This window comes from Pseudoliparis swirei, chromosome 19 (assembly GCF_029220125.1).
Source record: "Pseudoliparis swirei isolate HS2019 ecotype Mariana Trench chromosome 19, NWPU_hadal_v1, whole genome shotgun sequence".
NCBI classification, from domain to species: domain Eukaryota; kingdom Metazoa; phylum Chordata; class Actinopteri; order Perciformes; family Liparidae; genus Pseudoliparis; species Pseudoliparis swirei.
Window position 1 is genome coordinate 18,194,697 of NC_079406.1, and position 23,097 is coordinate 18,217,793.

Consider the following 23,097-nt stretch of genomic DNA (forward strand, 5'->3'; position numbering starts at 1 on the left):
TTCGCAAGCACTTACTGCACAGATGTGCCAGAACATAAACATCACCCAAAAGTACAAACAAGAACCCCGAGTCCCCCACCCAAAAATAAAAGCATGTCATCATTTCTCTCATCAGAACAAAGACCCTCGTCAATTATACACACAGAGGCATTCAGGTTCCATCTCGTTCTATAGCACAACCTCAATGGAGTCAAATGAAATCACGTTCTTTGGGCTTTGATATGGCTGACAGGTATGAGTTCCACACACATTGTTAACAGTCAGCTGGATTTCAACTAAACACCAGAGGACCGAGTCTAAATGTCGGATGTATTGATCGATGCTGCTGGTCGTTGTGATCGTGTAGGTTTCTGCCTGCATCTCTTTAATTATGTATTTTACAATATATTTTGTTATAATCTATACACCCAGACACGGTCCACAAGAAATCACATGTAGACAGGCCCTACTTGAGGGGATTTAATTCCCAACTGATTAGGTAAGTTTTCCAATAGGCATTTTAAGAGAAATACCAACAATACAGCACATTTGTATGGAAATGATCTCAACAACAGCTCAAACTTTACTTACCTGACATTTGTGGTCTATAAAACATGTTTTGTCGCAGTTTGATTCACACATGCATGGAGCACAGGTGGGGGCGATCTGCTGGGGGCGTATTTACATTGCACAGCGACCACACCCTCTGAAACAGTCTGCAAGCAGTTTATTAATGGCTCTGTTCCCTTCGGTTATTCCCTGAACTCTGGTTTTGACACAGGTAATGACAGCTGGCTGAGCAGTGGTGCCCGGCAGGTGGGCACACCTGTTCAGAAAACGCCTGCAGGTACAGGTGCTCTGTGGGTGGGCGAGAGCAGGGGACCCAGAGGTCTAGGTTACCGCTTCCAGTTGGGTCTGGCTCTCTGAGAAGGACAACAAAATGAAGAACAAAAAGAAGAAAAAAATACTTTGCACTCGTCAAAAAGCTGGAGAGGAAAGTGAGAATGTTCACAGGATCAGGGGCCACAGTATTCCTTCTTCAGTCGTGCTCCCTCACATGCACACATCAACACACAGGGCCGAGATCTGCGTGCGAGGGCGGGGCCGCTCGGTTCAAGCCCGCCGGTGCCAAAGAGGTTTCCCGCATGAGCGCCCAGAGGAGACCCGGAACAGCCCGGTCAGGCTGCTGTGCTGAAGGCGCTGTGGACCACGCAACTGGACCGCCATGGCTCCTTCTCATTAGACGGCTGTGAGCTCCGCCGCCTCCCCCGCGCAGGGGAAATGGTTTCTGTTCGGCCAAAGAAACCGCAGACACACGAAGAGCTCGACACAGCGGGTCATCAACAAGATTCATTAAGAATTCATACGTGTGTAGATGCACAAAGCACGTAGGTTTTAATCAAACCCAACTTTAGTGATATTTTTGGTAGGGGGACAATCCAAAACAGGTTAAATTTACTCTTTAATTGTTAGGACATCCAATACAATTATTGTCTTGTTCTACCCGTTTTAAGGCCACCATCATGGCGGCAGATAGGACAGTACCATGTGACCAGTCAACCAGAAGAGAATCCTCTAGAAGGCAGAGAGTGTAATCGGGGGTCTGCTGCGCAACAGGAGTCACGAGGCTCTGGCTGCTCATCGTAATCCGATGGCCAATTTTGTATTATTAAATAGAAAGAAGGGTTGAAATGCAGGTGAGACTTTACTTAATCCGTTGCAGAGGTGAGACTTTGTTTTAACTATTGCACTCAAGTCAGGCCTCCTGGCAGTCAGGGACACCACAAAACGGAAGAAAAGAAGATGGTATTCCCTCTTTTCGCTGTTATTTGTGTGCAGCCTCACTCAGACGACAGGTAGCCACACAACAGAATTTGTATTTGAAGTAAGGCAGTTTGGTGTTTTGCAGAGAGCCCAGTTACACTTCTCTACCTCCATCCTTTACACAGAGCAGCTAAAAACCAAACAAATAATCCCACAAAGAAAGATGAAAAAAATAAAAATCTAACAGCCCTCCAAATTGACAATTCTAGTGACGTGTAAAACGTGTAGTTTTTAATATGTCGTAAAATCTCAGTGGGATTTTTATCATTGATCTTGTGATTTCATAATATAAATGTAGATTCACAACGCGGTTCTGCCTCTTGATCTGCCTCCCGAGACGTCTTCATCAGCTGCAACGCAGACAACTGGCAGACGGCCAAACAGCGAGCTGGTTAGTGATAAATAGATCACCGGTTTGTCGGCTCCACTAATGTCCTCAGTCCTTATAAACACGAGACGACTCCTTGAACAATACCATCAGCAGGGCTCGAGTTTATCCAGTCTTTTTAGAAAAAGAAAAAACAAACCGTAATTGGTCTTCACTTCTCATCTCGCACGTCTTTTTAAATGTGATTTGATGAACATTTACAAAGTGTTCCAACTTGGTATGATTTGTCTCTGTTTCCCTGCGACTTCTTTTTGAATCCCAACTCCTCTTTCCAGATTTCTGTAACATTCTGATCTTCAGTCAGTCCCAGTTCACAAAAGGATCGATTCCTTTTCCCTTTTGTTTTCATTTGACAAATTCCTTTGGAATGGCATTTCCAGTCTTGAATGGATTTGTTGAGAAACTCATGCAGGGGTGTGCACAGTCACAGTAATGGTGATAAGACTTCTTTTTCATTTAGAGAGTAACATAATGATGACACTAAAACTTGATATGAAACATATCTGCAAAAAGGAAGTGAGGACGGGGGCTATTTGGGCTCGGGTGGGGTCTCTGGGAGGCAAGAGGGGAGCGCTGCACCGACGCAGAGGGCACGGCAGGGAGCTCAAAGCTTCTCGGAGGAGGGGATCCAGATGTAGGGACCAGACTGCTCCTCGATGATGAGCTTGATTTTGTTGTAGATCTCCTCTAGTGAGTCGCCCTGTACGATAGCTGGAGACACAAGCGCAGCATCAGAACTGTTGGAACAACAGGTTGACGAACCAAAAAGTCAACAGATCATCCATCTGCTACAACTATGATCAATTCATTAAATTAAAACGGGTTTTTTCTTTTCTTTTTTACATTCAAAGCTTGTGTTGAGGTCATTTCTAAGATGTAGTCTTTTTTTTAATGAAATCAACTTTCTTGAAGGACCATAACTCTTTATTGCCTCTCTTTGTGTGGCCGGCAGGCCAGAGAGAAAACGTTTGTGTTAAACACAAACACATATTGATCAAAGAGGAACATTTCATTACATTAACAGGTGAATTTTGGATGATTATATCCAGGAAACTATTCACTAACGAGCCCGTTTGTATCCGGTGCCGCACACGTAACCTTCACTCCAATGTTTTCTTCCTTCGCTATTTCATGATGTTAATCATTGATATAGAAATAAAACAAACGATCCATCAGAGTTGTAAACATTAGTCGATTAATTAGGGCATTTGATCAACAGTGAATTAGTCTTTTGTTTTTAGTACACTGAATATCTTTGGGTTATTCCTCAATTCTCTTTTATGAACCAAGTAATCGTGAATATTATTGACAGATTAAATTAGCTCCTGATAATTCCTGGTGACCCAGAGCAGAAGGGCAGTGAGACCAACCTGTGAAATACTCTCCAAAGTCTTGCTCCAGCTTCACCGCCTTGTCAAAGACTTTATTGGCCTGCTCGTACGTCTGCCTCTTGTTCATTTCCCTGAAAAGACAAGCAGCTGTGATTAGAGCCGCGGACACGCCTCGACCCAACGGGAACGAGCGTGGACCAAAAGCCCAAACTCACATCAGGGCTTCAATGGATTTTGGTTTAATAAAGATGGCAATCGGATAAAGTTGTGCTTGCTGCAGTCGTTTAATGGCATTCCCCGACACATCCAGAATGCAGTGCTTCCCCTGCTGAGAGGTGGAGAAACATTCTGATAAAACATATGAGACACTAGATTAAGGGTTAGATTTTGGTTCTCGTCCCGCTTTGTCGATGCCAAGGCAAACAAAACATTTGGTTCACCGTTAACTACAAACGTCTGCCCCTCAGATGTAGCAGGAAACCCAACGTGCCTCCAGTTACATCTTAAATCCACCGAACCCAATGGGGTTACGCGTCGTACGGAGGCCCGCGGGCCTGGTGCTCACCCTCTCAGCCACGGTGCGGACGGACAAGATGCTCGTCCCGTAGAGGTTCTCATTGAACTGGCCGGCCTCAATGAACTTATTATCCTGAATGTCCTTCTCCATTTGCTCTCGCGAGCCCACAAAGTGGTAGTCCTGGCCGTCCATCTCGATCTCTCGCCTCGGACGAGTCGTATCTGCAGAAGGGAACGCAACGAACGCAACGTCATCACTGCTGCTCGGTCCAGGTGTGCCGACTGGAGGCGCTGCTGAGAACTCACGGGGTACACAGGAGCCAAACTTGTGGGGGAACTCGGAGATGAGGTCATCGTTTACTCTGTCCTTCATGGGGCCCAGTATGATCACAGGCCGCGTGTAGTGGACTGCATAGGAGAGGAAGGGGGGGGGGGGGGGGGGGTGAGGATGCATGTTGAACCTCACGATGTAGTTTGACTGTCTCCTACGGTGCAGAAGTGAACCACTCACTTTCCTGTCGAATGACCGGCTCATAGGAAAGAATCGTGTCCTCCTGCCCCTCTGCAACCACAAAACAAGAATCAGAAACTTCTCATCTCATTTAAAGAAATACAAAAAGAGGCACAAGGCTGATAAAACACCACGAGGAGTATTCATTTACAGATGTGATTTCACAGGTAGATTTAAGAACATCGACCATGTTATTATTTAATATATGTGGGCAGTGTAAAACAAACCATGAGACATTAAGGTGACTCACTCGAACTGCTTTCACTGTCACTGGTGTTGGACGTCAGGCATTCTGCAAAAGCACAACAACGAGTTACAGATCATTAACACCTCAACAGCCTCAGGAAATAGACCCATGTTTCTCAACATCAAGGCCATTACAAAAAGAAGATAAAGAAAGGAGAAGTATTGTATGGGTCGGCAGGCCATGCTCTCACAATATTAGGGAAGTGGTTTCAGGGGAAAGCAATAGGAAATTAAGTGTTTCCTGTGGCAATGTCCCAAATGACCCGGAATCCCTGGCCAATGTTTCCTATTGCTCGATCGGTGCCCGTGGCAGCGGATCTCCTCACAGGGCAAAGACAAAGAAAACACGGCGCGCCGTCCACAGGAGGGAGGCGAGCGACTCGGGGGAACTGGAGGGGAAAAGTGTTTCCAACCAGGCAGAGCAGCACACCGCTCTGTGACGGTGTGCCGCTCTGTGTGACAAAACTCTGACCAACATTTATCGTCATGACCGCATGAGACGTTTGGAATAAGTAACGCCTCGCATTGGGAATGCAGATTTGATATGTACCTTGAATCTAAGGAGGTGTGTGTGTGTGCGTGTGTGTTGTGTGTGTAAGCAGGGACGCAGGTCTGTGTGTGTGTGTAAGCAGGGACGCAGGTCTGTGTGTGTGTGTGTAAAGAGGCATGCAGGTCTGTGTGTGTGTGTGTGTAAAGAGGCATGCAGGTCTGTGTGTGCGTCACTCTAAACTACATGTGTGTGGTTTAGCATTCCCAACTGGGTCTGCAGTGACGAAGCATTTTTCTCTGAGCTCAGGGGACACTTGCTTGACAACCACACACTTACTCAAACTCTTTGATCCATAAAAGTCATCGCTTAACCCTGGGAAGTCCTAGAAGTCCCGACAGGTGAGAGCAGAAACCAAGAGAAGAGAGCAGACAGGAAGAAGAAGAGGTTAGTGAGAGTTGGGGCAGAGAGGAAGAGGAGTGCCGTGTCGTGCTGGCCAGGCCCACTGACACGTGGCGTTGTGCTCATTAAGCCCGAGCCCCACTTTGTTCATAGTAAGCCACGGGCTTTCAATTACACAAGCCCAATCCCATTAGAACGGGATTCTGACCTGTTAAGTGTTAAAGCTTCAGTCCAGTTAATGAGATTCTTGTTGTGGGTCAGTGACTGACTGGATAATTGATCAGGGCTCATACAAGGAGTAGCATCAGTGTTAGAAGGCCTGTGTGTTAATGCAGCCAAGCCCCCACACACACACACACACACACACACACACACAGCTGGCAGCACACACTCCTCTGGAGCCCAGAGACAGATGCACAGACACACCGGAGAGGAGCCCACATCTCTAGCTGCCGGCTCAGCATGTGGAGCATCTCTCTGGGACAGGGAGAAAGGGATGAGAGTGGTGGCGTCACACAAACCATCCCTGGAGGTGAGCGGAAAGATGAAAGTTGACAGACAGAACTGAAGCATGAAGGGGAGAGGACGAAAAACAACAACACGGGCCCCTCGATCACACAGCTGGTACTCACGTTCAGACTCCCCCAACTCCTGCACAATATTCTCCTTGCTCTTGTAAAACGGGAACTTGCGTGAGAGGTTGAAGCTTTTTTTGCGCTTTACTTTGACTGGCTGCTTGTCGATGTGTGGGTGAGAAGGGGGAGGGGAGGGGGGGCAACGAGAGGGTGAAAACAAAAACAGAATGGGTTTCAATGAGGGCACTCGACACCCATGCAAAAAAACAAATGAAATGTAAACAAACAATTCACATCAAATTAATGAAAATGAGAAGCAGGTAATGGGTGGAAATGAATGGCACATCGATGTGACGGAAACAGGCTTCCGTTTACCAAATTAAACATGTACGATTTTCATTAATCGGAATCTGTTTGCATTATAGACGACAGACAACACGACAGCTGATTTATACTTCTGCAAATTACATCTGACGGCTCGGCCTCTGACCAACGTGCAGACATTCTCTAAGTGCACATTTCTTAATCTCACTGAGTGCCTGAGCTGTGGAGGTTACGGGGACCTCTCCTCTCCACGGAGATTCTGTGTAATCCATACAGTAATACGAGCGCTTTTTGTGCCCGCTTCAGTGAGCAGGTGCTGGTCTCTTTCCCACACACAGGGGGAAGTGGGCCATCTCCCTGGGAGGCCAGCAGCAGCTCTGAAGCCTCTCAGGCAGCAGCTGGCCCTCTACACTTACCCTGTTGGATTCAATCATGCCTGTCCTGGCGTGGAACTTGACTGTTTTTAACCTGGCTCGCTCTTTCTTCTCCACTCTGGGGCGGAGAAAAGGGGAAATCGTGTTAGAATGGGCGTGAATGGTAGTAGTCGCATTGGCTTTGTCTGGCATGAGCAAAGCGAGTGTACCTTTTCTTGCTCGGAATGACCCCGATCTGCTCGCTCTCTCCATGCGGTGTGACCAGCCTCGCCTGCCACCACTCGTCATCAGAAGCGTTTATGACGTGGAGGATATCCCCGTAAGAGAAGCTCAGGCCTTGGCTGGGCAGGCAGCTGTCCCTCGTTCGATCATAGTCAAACAAGGCTCTGCAAAAGAAGCAAAGGCTGGGGTTACACTCCTTCCTTTCATCTGGCGTCTGCGTGAAGAGATTCCAGATACATCACGATCAACTGACTCCACACGTGGCTCGGGTTGGGTACCGGAAACCGGTGCCAATGTGGCACCGGTTAATACAACCGGTGCTACCCGGACCGAAACGCACATTCCGGTGCCTGAGCCGATTGAAATTGAAAAAAACTATTGTTGTGAACTTCTCAGGTGACTCCGCCCTGTCAGCAGGTTACGAGCCTCTCATATTTAACTCTGACAGCGGAGGCTGCGCCGTGTGTGACTAGTGAGCCCGTGTCGAGCACACCAGCGTCAGGCTGGGCGCGATGGGGACCGATGATGACGAGCAGCCTGAACTCAGTTTAGTACCGGAACGTTGACTGCAAGTCTTGCATTCATAAAAGTAGCCCAAGAAATAATAAATTATCCATTATAACCATGTTTAAGCTAGCTCGTAGCTAGCGCTAGCTACGAGCGTGACAGTCTGCTAGCAGATGTGTTGATGTACAGCGGTCCCGGCTGTTTACCCGGTGTTACCGGGAATATAATGACGGAGGAATAAAGACCGTGGGGCGTCACTTTGTTTCAGTGTAACTCTCGCTGTCAGAAGCAACACTTTATTTGTCACGTGTCATCTTCAGTCCCTCTGATTGGTTGTTCTCTTTGTCCATCAACACAGTGACAGGATTAACCCTATAAAGTCTGCACATGACGATACATATCACATATAATGGAGAACATTTATTGTGTATGTTAACAGTCTGATATCCGTTGTTTGTCAGTGCTCCATGATAACGGCTTCTACAGGGAATATGGCCGAAGAGGTTTTTAATGTCCTCATTGTGCGTTTAAAAAAAAAGTATCGATTCAGGCACCGTTTAGGCACCGGTATCGTTTTAAAAGTACCGGTTTAGCACCGGTATCGGAAAAAACCCAAACGATACCCATCCCTACACGTGGCACAAAATGGCAGCTTGAATTTCCTGTGTCACTTTATTCGTTGTGACTAATTTTTTGACATTGCTTTCATTTTGTCTGTGGCTTGAGTTATCAACAAGTGTTGTAATAAAAACACATGGAGGGTTAAAGCAAGGTTACACTGCAACACGTATACTTAAAGCACGCTATTCATGAATTTCCACTTGACATTTCAAACTGCTTTTGCCAAATACTTTCCACCACAGACATTCAGTGTTTATTGTCTGCCTGAGTGCGTCACAATCTTGTCAGACAAGTAAACCCAGTCATTGCTAAAAGGTATTTTAGTTCACTTGACCCACAAGATTACAGCACATCTTCAGGACACACACACAATGGGCCAGTATCACGGTTAAAGATGTTGCACAACTTTAAAAACAACTAAAATATACATGATGCAATCTAGTGGAAGCTCATCTGCCCTCCACGATAAACGGTCCCACAAGTGATTACAATAAACAATATCGTTGTCATTTTAATTTATGCCAATCATACGATAAAGGTATAATAGCATCATAATGCAAGTACACCCTTTGAACGAGCGATTCACATTTAGTTCTTAAGTATATTCAGACAAAGGAATTGGCTTGTGAACATATTTTTTTTAAACAGTCAATAAAAAAGATAAGATCAAAATGAAGATCAAAATGCACTCGAACAAACAAAATTGCTTCATGTTTGCACTTTGCCAAAGTCCGATAATGGTCGGGGAAACCTGCTGTTCATGCAAGCATCATGTTGGCGAAAAAGTTGTCGACATTCTCATGTAAACAAACACACACGTCAACACAACAAGCATCGAGGGCATCCAGCATGGTGGGGGCCACATCGATACATCGTCGGACCAGTCGATAACCTAACTATTGTGACAGGCCGAACGAGGGAAAGTTACCTCAGATTCTTAACCTGATTGACCATTTTATAGCAACGCGACACACTTAGCGCGTTTCAGAGTGTAAGAACACGTGACACTAGGGCTGCAACTATCGATTATTTTGATAATCGATTAATCGGTTGATTATTTTATCCGATTAATCGGATAAAAAACAACAAATTAATTTTCAAGCCTTTATTCAAAACAGGGTCCGTACGGTCATGGAAAACCTGGAAAAGTCATGGAATTTTTGAATGGCTATTAGCAGGCCTAGAAAAGTAATTGAAAAAAATAAAATCCCAAAATATTTGGAAAAGTAATGCAAATTTGTTTTATTCCAATTTTAATTTACACGGTATATATACGGTATGCTTTGGAATTCTTTGTCACGTATAGACAGTTTTCACAAAATGTTTAATCATGGAAATTTGGTTTAAAGTCATGGAAAGGTCCTGGAGATCCACTGGTCACCATGGTGATGAACCGTCACAAACAGACTGACAGCTCTCCTCTCCTGAGCAGTGGTCCCCATGTGGACCGGCCCCCTGAACAATATCAGAGACGCGTTACGATTTATTATTTTTCTCACCCGCTGCCGTTGAGATTGCAGTGAGACGCGGAAAAAATGTGAAGTGGTGCTCTTCGCAATAAAACATCTTTGATGGGACGTGTCGCGTCTCGGCCAATCAGCGTTCAGATGTCCACAGCGTTTGGGAAGTTAGGTTAGCTTGAATGTTAGTCCGCTACATCTGCTGCTGTCACGCTGCACGCTGTAGCGATTCTAACAAAGTACCCGTACGTTAAAAACGATGTGATTTAGCTTATTTTTAGTATCGATACTTCATTAAAAGAGCGATCAGAGCTCACGTGCTGCTCCGCTCCGTTAAATGTTGTCTGCACGCGCAGCGCTCAGTGGCGTCGTGGCTTATCTCCGTTGCAAAATATTTTCCGCTCTCCGCCACGGAATAAATAACCACGTTTTCTACGTTATACTCTTGTGGAAATGCTCACACGTCGTGACATGTAGCGCCCTGGTGTCTGGGTTCATAACGTCACCCGTAGGCGTACTGAGCTCTGTGAATGTCTCCGACTACGTGAATGACTTCCGCTTCCAGCGCCACGTGAGCAGCAGCAGCCAATTAGATTCATCAAGAGGAGCAGCTCAGCGCTGATTGGCTCTCACAACGCAGCGTTCCGTCTCTCCTCTCCCTCTCCCTCCGCTCTTGTTTCTCCTGCGCCGCTCTGCGCTCAACTCAACTTTGTTTATACTCCGTGACTTATTGAGCGCCGTAATAATCGCGCGACACAACGAATCGATAATGAAATTCGTTGCCAACTATTTTAATAATCAATTTTTATCGATTCGTTGTTGCAGCCCTACGTAACACCGTTTTCTTTTGATGAATTTTTTTGAGAACACCGTAAGAGAGGGTTAACGCCTCCGCGTTCCTGAAGCTGGGCTGGGAGGACATTGCAGCTCCGGCTAGCTAGACAGCTTTTCCAACATAACTGTGGGCTTAATCACCCGCACAGGAGCAGGCTAGGCTCTACATGCCTTATAGGAGCCGGTCTATAAGAGGCATGAGTCAGATGGTTAACACGCCTCGCTCTATCTCGGGGCTCCAATGAGATAACACCTAAATACTTTTGATATAGCCGAGTAAGGTCCATTGCTGTTAAACTTAGCCTAAATCAATCTAGCAATGTAGCTCTTAGGCTTAGGTTAAGTGAAGCGCATTAGAGCTTCAGCAGAAATATGGTCAAGTACTTGGACGCTGGAGTTACATCACCGTGACCCTGGTAAGCCCTTTGAGACTCGCTGCTTTTATGTGAGCAGAGAGAAGTCTCCCGTTTCAATTCCTAAATGAACCTCCATCCAGATTGGCAAGCAGCCCAAAGTGTGATAACGCAGGTCACTTCAACAAGCCCACTGTCAATCTGCATTACACCAAATAGAGTCAATGTCATAGTTGGCATCAAAACAACAACAGGGGATGCCCGTCTATCAACTTCATGATGGTGAGGAATTGCATCAATCAAATTGCCTAAATGACATGCCACCATACAAAAAGAAGAATCATCTTTTCCGTCATGCTGCTGAACTCTGACAGGGGAGCAGCTTTTTGACAACACGTACTTTCAGGCTTTATTCTCCCCCACAGACAGAGACGTTTATGATGCAAGAGTAGCTATTTTGACTCCAGAACTTATCAAGTCCAGAGTGCAAGCATCACCATGTGTTGGTGTGTGTGTGCGCTGCAGCTTTACCTGACATAGAGGGAGCGTTTCTCACTGGTGCGCAGGGAGCCTGATCCTGAGCTCATGCTGCTGTTCATCATCTGCTCCCTCAGGTCGTGGATCTTGGACTCAAAGCGACTATACTCTGCATTGGAGGGAATAAACAAAACGCACGTGTCAAAAATGTGTTGCCACACCCAAGGTGGTAGTGGTATTGAAAATAATCGACTAATAAGGCCAAACGAGTGTTGTGGCCCTGCTCTCTCGTTTCAATCGTAAACTGTTGGAGATCCCGGTGTCTCAGTCGGCGCTGCAGAGAGCCGGACTGAAGAGAGGAAAGGTTCAGCGAATCCTCAGGCTGATTAATGACCCCAGGAGCAGATGTTTTATCACAGATCTGCCTTACACATCCAGTAATGTCTCATGTCAGGTAATTAATTACACAAATTAATTAAGTTCAACATGGGCTCTTTAGTGTGCAAATACAAAAAGAGAAAAGGAAGGCCTCCAACATTTTCAAGCGCATGACCATTTGTCAGAGGCGTGTGAATCCAGTTGCTGCTCTGGAGCACAAGGATGATGTATGAATAAACCTGGACCTCCTCATTACGAATGCTCTCCTTAGCCTGCTGTGCCCCGGCTGCTGGAACAAGGTAGGCGACTGCACCACACGGCACACCGTTAGAGAAACAGACCGGCAGATGCAGCTAGAAAAACAAGTCGACTAGGGAGCTCATGTGATCACACAAAGGACGTGTTGGGCCCACATAAAAGCAGCAGTGTGAGCAACCGGCATTGTGACACGTCATATATATATATATATACACACACACACACAATCTTAAAACATGATTTACACTGCGGATGAAATTAATCAGTTGGAATTAATAAGTGTTTATGTTATCGAGCCGTGCCCAAGAAGTTAGCTGCATTTTCAAAACTCGAGTCACATCTTCTAATGACACCACATATCTTTGTCTTGATCACAATTATCCTAGAAAAAGGTCCAATGCGAGAGAATATCGTCCACATTTCTTTCACGTATCTCTTTTTCTGCCGTGCCTTCAGGGGTCGACTCCTACCTTACGGCTTAATCATCCATAGCCGGCAACACTTCCTGTAACGTGAACAACCAGAGATCAAAGTCCATATTCTGCCGAACAAGCCTACAAGTAGCCCTGAAAAACAAACGCCCGTGCCTACAATGCTGGTTCAGCAAAAGACGGTCCCGGAAAGATTCAGAACAGGTGGAACAACAATCTCCAGGTCGCTGAACTCCAACCACCTGCCGAAACCTAAAGGATTCAAAGCAAACACACGTCCTGCCCCGGGCTGGTCTCTGCTCAAAGGGTTAACAATACAACAGGGTGACGCTGCGAAGGTGAGGTAACCAGACACCGCCTTAACCACGCTGTAACCACGAGCAACAGCCAAGCGCTCCTGGCACCGCGACAGAACAAGCGGAAACAGACATTCAGACAAGTCCACCTGGCTTTCAGGCACAGGAGACATGAGCGAGTGGCAGCTGGGGGGGGGGGGGGGGGTTCTAGGGAGAATAGAAAGAGTAGCCGAGGAGAGAGCGCCGTCTTAATGCCTGGCTTCACGACAACACCGCCCTGAAGGGCTGGCTGAGGGCTCTACCGGTGACGTTGCACTATAAGTGGCGCAGGTGGAAGAGCTAAGCGCTTTGCTTGTTTCCTAATGTCCAAATGATTCATCTCACACATTACAAGAGACGCAGGGGGAGTACCGAACGACAACCGGCGTTAAGCCTCTGTTGGGAGTTAGGGTGGGAATCATCAGCTAAACCATTAAATGCGACCGCACCTCGTTGTAAATGACAGCATCAGCACACATGCATTTCTGCAACACAATCGTCTATGTGCAGTACATCACAACGTCCGTCTCACAGAGAAGGGAAGCACACGAATCAATCTCTCGTTTATCTGCAGCACTGACTTCCTTTATAATTAAGTGCTTTTTAGTTTCCAGTCATTTTAAACGGCATGGAACAGTAAAGGACATTAACAGCAGAAAAGTAAGGACACTCCCAGTACTTAAACAGAGAGCACGACTGGATACTGGAGAATCACAACAGAGCCACAGGGGATCAACACATTATACTGTAACCTAAGTTCTGTATTGGCCGTTTGTCCCGTCTCAAATATCAAGCACACAGAGCAACAGGAATGGAAATGAAGCTTGAATTTAGCCTGAACTGATACAATCCAAGTCACAACAGGAGCAGCAGAATTTAAACCTCAAATCACTCTCATGGACTATTAAAAGTCCCTTTCATCATCTCGTTCTCCATGTATACATCTCAGTCTTATAAAGGTTCAACAAATACTTTCAGTCAGAAATTACATAAACTTCTGTAAATTATTTGAGGCGTCATAAAAATGACCATCAATCCAGATTGCTGCTCCCACTCTGCCTGCCATTATATAACAAATGGCTGATAAATAAGTCAAATTATCTGATGACACTTGTTATACAAATATAATTATATCTACCTGGTCAGGAATCAGCCAATTTTCAATTTGTATAAATACATTGACTGATCGACCAATTCAAAATCAACCATTCATTAACGTCCCTACTTATAAGCAAAACACTGAAATACAGGGGAACAGAAGTCCACATCGGTTAACCTGACAACTCTGCCTCTCAAAGCACTAAATACAAAAGAGCTAGCCTTTATTTTAGAGGTGACCCACAGGAAGAAAAGACAGCTAATAGAAACTGGGTCTTTTCTTTATCATTCACTCCCACTGCGTGTCCTCATTAGTCGTACAGCCTTTTTATTTTGGGGGGCGGTCGCTTCTCTTTTGATCCAGTTATGCAACACAGCAGGCATGTACTTGTAATGTGAGTGTGTCATGTTCTCAGGGAGAGTCGAGGCAGTGCAGACACACACCCCCTCCCCAATAATATACTGCAGGAGGAACACGTACCCCGGCTTAACTATTTCTATAATGCAGACTGGTGTGAGTTTGCCGAGGGGCCATTGAGTTTAACATTTCCTCCACAGTTCTCCTCCCATTTCCTACATACAAAGAATTTTGAGTAATTACGCTCCCTGACAGTGATGCAAGGCAGTGTGTGGATACACACTCCTCACTTCCATTCCTTCCAGCTGAATGAGAGTTAAAGACTTGGTGATGATCCAGTAAACCACTGAGAGTCAGGGCGGCCTCCTGCTGCAGCCTGTGAGCTCTGTTGGGGCTTCTTGTCGACTTCAGTGCTGGCCTTCCATCAGAGATCTTTAGACGCCCCGGCCCCTGAGAATACTTTGCAGGCAGTTTGCCCTGCATAAACCAGCATTCACCCTCCACTTCCTCCCCCTGACTGACTGTCCTTGTACATCTCACTGGGGGTTCCTCCTGCTCCAAACTCAAACGAACGACATGTCACACACCGCTTTAGGATGCCAGCAGAATTACAGGCGGCACATTTCAGGTCACCAGTGGAGATGCAGGAAGTCAATTATTTGCCAATGCTCAGCTTGTGTGTTTTGAGTAGTTAAGCATTGTACACAAACAGATAAGTGTCCTTTTCTGTGTTACAAAGGGGACGCGGCGCTGAAAGCATGATTTGGGGTGGAAAACAAGGTTCCCTTCAGCTAACCACATCGCTATTCAAGAAGCTGCCTGATTGGTCTGGCATGCAGGACAACATAAACTCACATGGGCAAGATTAAAGCATTATAATCAGTATTCTGCAGCAGAAGGAAAACCTAAACAGCCATTCTGTCAACTATGATTTAAGCCTCTGTCTTTGTTTAACTCAGCCCCGTGCCAATTCACTGATCCTGTTCCACCGCAATTTCAGTGACCTTACGAGTTATTGGACATTTAAGGCCTTTATTATAAGGGAGTGGAATATAAAGTGAGTGCATTTCACAACTTATGCTCCTTCACATTCCGGTCATAGTCCAACCTGAGAATTCAGCCTCAATCTAAAGCTCACAATATTCTTTTCATTGTTGTTACAGCATTACTGCAGCATGCTCAACATGCAAGGAATTACAACACTGAGGATTAACGCAGCTGTAATGCGCATTTACTATAATAGAAAAATACTTTATTTCACAAAAGGGCACGACTCTGTTTACGTTAGGAAGGAACTCACCAGCTGGCCAAACACACATTCTGCTTTCGTCAGCACCAGAAATGTACTTGTAGTCAACGAGTCCAAAGTCTAGTGCAGCTGAAGTCACCTTTTAAAACCGACTCCACCAAGCAAACAAACACCTGTTTGAACACACCTGTGTCCCCACCTAAAGATGTGTTACAGAACAACAGTAACGTCACTGCTTTAACAAATACATCCTGCTGCATATACCTTACAACACAAAGTCCCTCAAACTGGCCTCAAGTAGCAAATTCAGTAGGAGACAAAAAAATTTAAAAAAACAATGGCTGATTCCAGGTAAAGGAGGAGTTTCCCACACAAGTACAGTAGGGGTGAGGCATTCACGTGAATCTCACGGTAACTCGCGTTCATGTCCAGGCTGATTAAAATGACTTTGAAACAACCGTAACTTTCTCGGAGAGAAACGTCAACTCACTTTCATACCGGGACGTTACTAACTTTACAACCATAGGCTCCAGCGAGGGAGCGCCGCAGCCGCGTTAGCAGCCGACATGAACCTGTTACCTCAGTCAGCTCGTCCCCGCTGCAGCGTGTCAATTGTCTCCTTGGTGCTTCTTCCTCGTCCCAGCTCAATGAAATGAAACCGTGGCTGCTATTTCGCCGGTTTCTTCACCCAGTCATAGGCGAGTTCATGCGGCTTCTGCTCTGCTGCTGTTGTAGTCGAGCCCATCCCCCATCCAACAAGCTGGTAGACAGATAACAGTTGGAAGTTTCTTTTGTTTTCTTCTCTCCCCTCCCTCCCGTTTTCCACCTTTCGTTTTTAAAGTCTTTCTAAACTTTCCTCCGGTGTCGTAGCTCGCGCTTTCGGCTTAGAGTCCTCTTTCCATGGTTGTCCCGGGGGTTGTGGCCACGAACAGCGCGACTCGGAGTTTGAACAGGAAGGACGACTGCGGCTCGTTTGCCCGCCTTGACGCTGCAGCCGCGAGACCAGCGCTGCGAACACAAGCGCCGCCCCTGAAGCTGAATACTTCCCTCGGGGAGCGTTGCCCTCATTCGCAGCCGGTGCCACCGAACCCAGGTGGACCAACATTTAAGTAGTATTCAGGTGATTTAGTGCTGCCCTTTCTTAAAGCTGTTTGTTAAATGGTTTAATTAAAAGCAACAGAGGCAGAGCAATCCTGACATTTATATCCTGGTGTGAGCCAATAAGTTAAGCGCTGGATACTACGTTTCCCACAATGCAATGTGACGGTGCCCATGTCTTGCTTTTAAAGGAATACCGGTATTTGCTCAATGTCACAGAGGGAGAAAGCACCAATAGAGGATTGTTAGCACTCCAAATACCTCCAGCAGCCGATTCGCTTAGCTTAGCACAATGACTGGAAACAAGTGGAAACCGCTAGCCTTGCAACAATCTTTCTGCTAGCGCCTCTATCGTGTTGGTTTAATCCGTAACTTTGTATGGTTTTACAGGGTCTTATGTGCCAGACAATGTCCTGGAATCTTGTTATCAATGTGAGGTTGCATGGAGCTGCAGAGCCTTAAATATTTACTGTACAGACGGAAGAGTGCTGTCGATGTTATCATTTGACTCTGGAAAAGAAACAATGAATTCCTTTAAAAGTGTTCAGTCATAAATGTACAGTCTTCAAGCCCAAGCAATAACTCTGACATCATCTCGGTAATTTTCTCAGACCATAGAAAACGACCTAATTTTCCTCAGACTTTAATAAAATCAGCTTACTATCTCTTTATTACGCCTCAAGAATAAGACTATTACCAATCAGACAAAGAGGGCAACTGCATGTCAGTTGGTTTTGGTAATTTGATAAAGTGTTAATTTTTTGGCCATGCCTTAAAATTATTCTTGTTTGAAAGTTAAGTTCTAAGGACTGTAATATCGTTAGCTCATATTTTGCTCACTTTCATATTAAATGGTTTTTAATGAAATGACCACAAACTAAAATAAATAAAGTATTGAAGAATATAATTACAGGTTGGAACTTGGATGCAACATTGCGCAGATTGCAATGGATTGGGGTCATTTGGAGCCAAATAGCAAGATAATTGTAAAAGGCTAATCCGGCTCAAGAATACTTTTTGTTGTTTGACGATAACCCTTTCCAATACCGCCCATCAAAACTGCTTTCAAGACCCATTTTGTCACAATACCATGTAGTATTAATGTGTGATATGCGACAGCATGGCCTCACCTTCAGGCCTGTACTGAGCTATGATGGTGACAGTCTGTCCAGCTCTCTTCAGTGCTGCAGCCGCCTGCTCATGTGTGGCGTTCCTTAGGTTCACTCCATTCACCTGCAAAAAACCAGGAAGACAATAAAACCGTTTAGCAAAACATCCCAGTGTAGATCCTAAAGGTGTGCGGCTTGTCTAATTGTGTAGTTCTGAAGGAGAAACAAGTCCAGCTCGATGGAGCAGAGCTTATCCTCAAACTGGATGGTTTAATTCCAGTTTGTGGATACAAGATCTGCCCTCAATAAGTATGACCAAATTATAGGTTTGGTGGAAAATGATATGACTTTCTGAAAGACAAGACTACTAATTTTGAATGAACCTCATAATCAAACACAATCAGTGTTGCAGTTTAAACATTTATTTACGCTTAGATGAACTACAATGACTTATTTTTCATAGAACGTGTCGCAGGTGTTTCAGAACCAAAGCAGCATTCAAATACAACATATTTAGAGCAATACTGGGTTCTGAAAAGGTTAAGAGTTATACAATATACAATCAAGGGATATGAATATAGAATTAAATGAATACTTAATTGATTGACTAAATTCTCTTGTCTGGCGGAGCACAGGTCAGCTCTCTCCTCGTTGTTATGGATTTAATGTTATGCTCAAGGACATTCCAGCAGGGAAGATATTTGCTGGCTTTCTAAACACTAGGCTACCTTAATGATGTCATCATTATTCTGACAATGGGGGTCGGCTGAACTGTCTCAAACGTGTTACAGTAGTTGATGTGGGCAACCACAACGCTTGAGGTTGAGATACTGACCGAAAGAATCCGGTCGCCCCTCCTCAGCTCGCCGCTCAGGTCAGCCGGCCCTCCTGCCAGGATGAAGGAGACGAAGATACCTTCCCCATCCTCCCCACCAACGATGTTGAAGCCCAGGCCTGTGGAGCCCTTGTGCAGCAACACCTTCCTTGGCTCCCTGCCAAACAGAGCGACAGCGTCAGGGTGAAGGGCAGGAAAGAGGGCATAGAAGAGATGGGCAGAGAGAAGTGAGAGAGATACGACCCAAACAGAAATAGGAACAAGACCAAGAGAGGCATATTCAGAGGCAACAGCCATCTTCTATTGTGTGTGATCCCAAAATGCCGAGTGCTGCAAGGCGTAGGCCTGCAGAACATACACTCTGCATATATTTAAAAGTGAGTGCTTTTAAATACATATCATATAACATTATATAACATTTAAATGATGAATCTACAGGACCACTCACCAGGAGAACACAATGATTAACAATGAAGTAATTGTGTCGTAATCACAATGTTAACATGGACAATGTGGATTACATTGACAACACTGCAAAGATGTTTGCAAAAGGTACAATGAACGCAATAAAACAAGCAGCAACACGATTGGATCCAAATGCATATCATCTGCTGGCGTTAGAGCGTTCTGCTGTGCAGGGCGATCTCGTGGAAATGTGCACACGTGTACACATTTAAACACCCACTCATATTAATGTGCGCAGACACAATGAGCCACCTTCTGCTCGACAGACCCACTCTGCTTTAGCCACTATGACTCATCCTTCAGCGGACTTTTCAGACGGCCTCAGCTTTAAGATGCGAGAGAGGCCAAACCGCTGCAATGGTCCAGCAACAGCCCTCTGAGAACACACACACACTCGAGGAAGCCCAGCGTTGGACACACACACACCCACACACACGCACACACACACACGCACACACACACACACACAGTTTCCACTCTTTAACAGAAAACACTGCATGGTTCCCATTAGTGGTCTTCTCTACTCAGCCGGCTATGTACAGGAACAATTCCTACTCGATCCCTCGTGGCTGCGCTCTAACTTTGCTGTTAAGATCATTTTCCCATTGACGGCAGCTGAGGCAGCATTCCAGACTTTCAGAATCATACCCATTACTGACTGGAAAAACTAAAAGCGTTGATTACTCCACTAAATACAAAGCTAGCTCCCTAAATAGTAAACCCTCCAGAAAGACTTTTTAACTGTTTAACCAGACTATTAAAGTGTGTTTATTTGAAAGTAACTGAACTTAGATGCAGACGATATTGTGTTAGACGACTTGATAAGATCAAAAGCAACGTAGTGAGTCTGATCTGTAGGATTCCTAACAAGTAGTGTTTCTACAATCAGGGACGGATTCGATCAGATTGTACTAACAAAGCTTAAAACATACTTGCTTAAAAAATTGTTTTTTTGTATACGAGATGAAAAGATAAAACAAAAATGTTAAAAACAATTGGCAAACGTCTTGAAATATGCTAACAACTGACTTGCCTTCAAACAAGTCAAGCTTAAAATAACCTCGCTTTCCATCCCATCTCGACGAGGCACACAGATCTCCATGGTTACCTTAGGATCCGGAAATGGTGCTTGCTTCGGAAAGAGCATTTCCTAACAGTGCGTTCAGGCAGGCTCCTCACCAGCGACATGGAAGCTGAGATGTTGACGGTGAACATGGTGGCTCTGGCTCATCGCCCTTACTTCCTTCTCCCTGTCTGGCCCTCCACTGAGAGAGGGGCCACACTTTTAGAAGCTCCTGGTGTTCCCTATCTCATCCATGTGTGCTGTGATGGGAAGCAGCCCCTCTTTGGGCTGTCACAAACACTCTCTTCTCATCACCACCAGGAAGGCAAGACTGAACATTTAACCCTAACGCTCCCATGCAAATAATCTTTGTCCAAAAGTCCCCCCTCACTCATATCTGGAATAACCAGGAATGCGTTTCATCAGGAGCATCAAGACTGTCGAACTGGTTATCCAAGTTTGATCCCTTTCCCCAACATGACGTCCCCTCTCTGCTCTGATGCCGCACACACACACACACACACACACACCTACACACACACACACACACACACACACACACACACACACACACACACACACACACCTACACACACACACACACACACACACACCTACACATGCACACACTCCTGTCCGTCAGCCCGAGTCACCCTGGAGAATAGTCGGACAGAATCTCCTTGCTAATTTGCCAGTGTCAACAAACTGAGGAGCTCCTGAACACACTTTTCGGGCCTTTGATTTGAGGGCGCCATGTTGTGTAACCTGGCTGGACGCGGAGGCTCACGGGAAAATAATGTGCAGACTACTGTGGAATATTGGAACACTAAAGGCCAGCAACTTTCCATCCTCTTACGGTCGGTGCAGTATGCGTGTGTGTTTCTGCAGCCACTGTTTGTCCATAGGAGGTGAGCCGCCTCGCCATTCTCATGGAAAATGGGAGCGAATACCTTCAGTTTCAAATGCAGGGATCAAGTCCTCCCTCCTCATCACCAGACCTGCCTCCCCTCCTTTCTCCCTCTTTGCCTTTTCATCCATGCCAGGAATGTAAACAGCTAGAGTGGTAAAAACCCTTTATCTCTGCCGTTTCTCCTGCAACTATTTTCTCTAATTCAAACTACCCCCCCGCCCATCACCATTATTCCCCCCCAGTCTGCTTCAGGGTTTGTCGCAGCTCAATCCTAAAGCTGTGAATGGATATCTGGGCTGTGGGGTTCAGCGGGTCATGCTGCCCTGGACTCAGCCCAGTAATTGGCTGTGCTTGGCTGATTAATGGTGGACACTGCAGATGGACGCCATTTTACACTGACAGGCACTACCTCTCGCGGCACTTTATCTCTCCCTTTCCCCCAGAATGGATCACATCAGCTTATGAATAGAAGCGTGTACTAATGCAATTAAAATGATGCTTTGTCTCCGGCTTCCTTTTCACTGCTTAAATTTCACCCATGTATTCTTCTGTGGCTGGCGCCTCTTCATGGCCTGCTATTTTGACATAGGAAAAAAGATATTCACTGCTAAGGTGATAGACAGTTTAAGATATTTCATGCCTCTCACTGTGAGTTCGAATAAAATGGAGCGATGAATGATTAACACCGAAGACAAGTACTCTGCTGAATCTGCTGTGATTTATTTTATGTAAAAACTCCTCTTTTTGCTTTTGCAAGTTTTACAAATACTTCCTCGTTATTGATGACTGAATCCTTGCGCTGACCAGTCAACGATTTTGCGTTTGTACATCAGACACACCAAGTTACTGATTAGCTCACCTGGTGCTGTAGTCCGCAGGCTTCTGTATTTACGTAAGCTAAAAGCATTGTTGTGTATATCTAACAACTGCAGCCCTGATAGGCCGATCGTAGGGGAGCTGCTTTTTCAGTAATTGTGCACACTGTCACTACTGCACACACGCATGTTTACACCCAACATGCATATTTAAACACAGAGGTTTTATCTCTCATCACGTGGACAGAGACAAGGATGTACAGTACTGACATCTCCAGAAGAAGGGGTAATGTCAGATGAAGGATGTGTCTGTGATGACACCACTGAGGGGGATGTGCAGATGGGTAGAGGGCCGATACAAGTTCTGACTCATTCCTCACAACCAGCCTGCTCCATTTCGGCGGAAGCCTGTGCTTACTACAGCATCCATCTAAAATAACCCCTCCCAGTGGGAGCCAATGGGGAAGCTGCTGAAGCTTGAGGGAGGTGTCTGCTCTCCGTCTATCAGGGTGATGGAGCTGGATGCTCATCTGCTGTGATTGGGATCAAGTCGGTTGTCGGCCATGACGTCCGACGAGACATTCTTGTCTGATTTTGCAGCGGACATGACACGCGAACCGACTAGGGAGAAACAGGTGGACGCATGTCGGTTGTTTTAATTTGCACCGCTGATATACCAGCTGTCTTGTGTGATTGATGTACACTACCGTTCAAAAGTTTGGGATCACCCAGACAATTTTGTGTCTTCCATGAAAAATCACACTTTTATTTATCAAATGAATATAAAATATAGTCAAGACATTGACAAGGTTAGAAATAATGATTAATATTTGAAATATTAATTTTGTTCTACAAACTTCAAGCTCAAAGGAAGGCCAGTTGTATATCTTATATCACCAGCATAACTGTTTTCAGCTGTGCTAACATAATTGCACGGGTTTTCTAATCTGACATTAGTCTTCTACGGCGATTAGCAAACACAATGTACCATTAGAACACTGGAGTGATAGTTGATGGAAATGGGCCTCTATACACCTATGGAGATATTTCATTAGAAACCAGACGTTTCCACCTAGAATAGTCATTTACCACATTAACAATGTATAGTGTGTATTTTTGATTAATGTTATCTTTATTGAAAAAACAATGCTTTTCTTTGAAAAATAAAGACATTTCTAAGTGACCCCAAACTTTTGAACGGTAGTGTATATCCATAGGTATATGTCCGTGTCATAATTGTGTATTGCACTTAAAGCGTCTGTGT

General features: G+C 45.4%; 1 protein-coding gene across 6 annotated transcripts in view; it reads right to left on the reverse strand.

Annotated features, from left to right (window-relative positions):
• Nucleotides 1–1,423: 1,423 nt before the first annotated feature.
• Nucleotides 1,424–23,097, reverse strand: part of dlg3 (discs, large homolog 3 (Drosophila)) — a 74,620-nt gene continuing 52,946 nt past the window's right edge. For 3 of the 6 annotated variants that reach the window (XM_056438750.1, XM_056438751.1, XM_056438754.1), the window contains 13 exons: nucleotides 18,581–18,737; nucleotides 17,767–17,869; nucleotides 11,486–11,600; nucleotides 7,167–7,343; nucleotides 7,000–7,075; nucleotides 6,317–6,416; nucleotides 4,800–4,841; nucleotides 4,550–4,600; nucleotides 4,345–4,446; nucleotides 4,088–4,260; nucleotides 3,738–3,850; nucleotides 3,562–3,653; nucleotides 1,424–2,902 (listed from right to left, as the gene is read on the reverse strand). In XM_056438750.1, the coding sequence (XP_056294725.1) occupies nucleotides 2,796–2,902; nucleotides 3,562–3,653; nucleotides 3,738–3,850; nucleotides 4,088–4,260; nucleotides 4,345–4,446; nucleotides 4,550–4,600; nucleotides 4,800–4,841; nucleotides 6,317–6,416; nucleotides 7,000–7,075; nucleotides 7,167–7,343; nucleotides 11,486–11,600; nucleotides 17,767–17,869; nucleotides 18,581–18,737 (1,408 nt within the window). In that variant the 3' untranslated portion in view covers nucleotides 1,424–2,795. Of the gene's footprint in view, nucleotides 2,903–3,561; nucleotides 3,654–3,737; nucleotides 3,851–4,087; nucleotides 4,261–4,344; nucleotides 4,447–4,549; nucleotides 4,601–4,799; nucleotides 4,842–6,316; nucleotides 6,417–6,999; nucleotides 7,076–7,166; nucleotides 7,344–11,485; nucleotides 11,601–16,117; nucleotides 16,533–17,766; nucleotides 17,870–18,580; nucleotides 18,738–20,153; nucleotides 20,255–23,097 lie in introns of those variants that run through there. The other 3 variants (XM_056438755.1, XM_056438752.1, XM_056438756.1) reach the window with 3 other exon arrangements.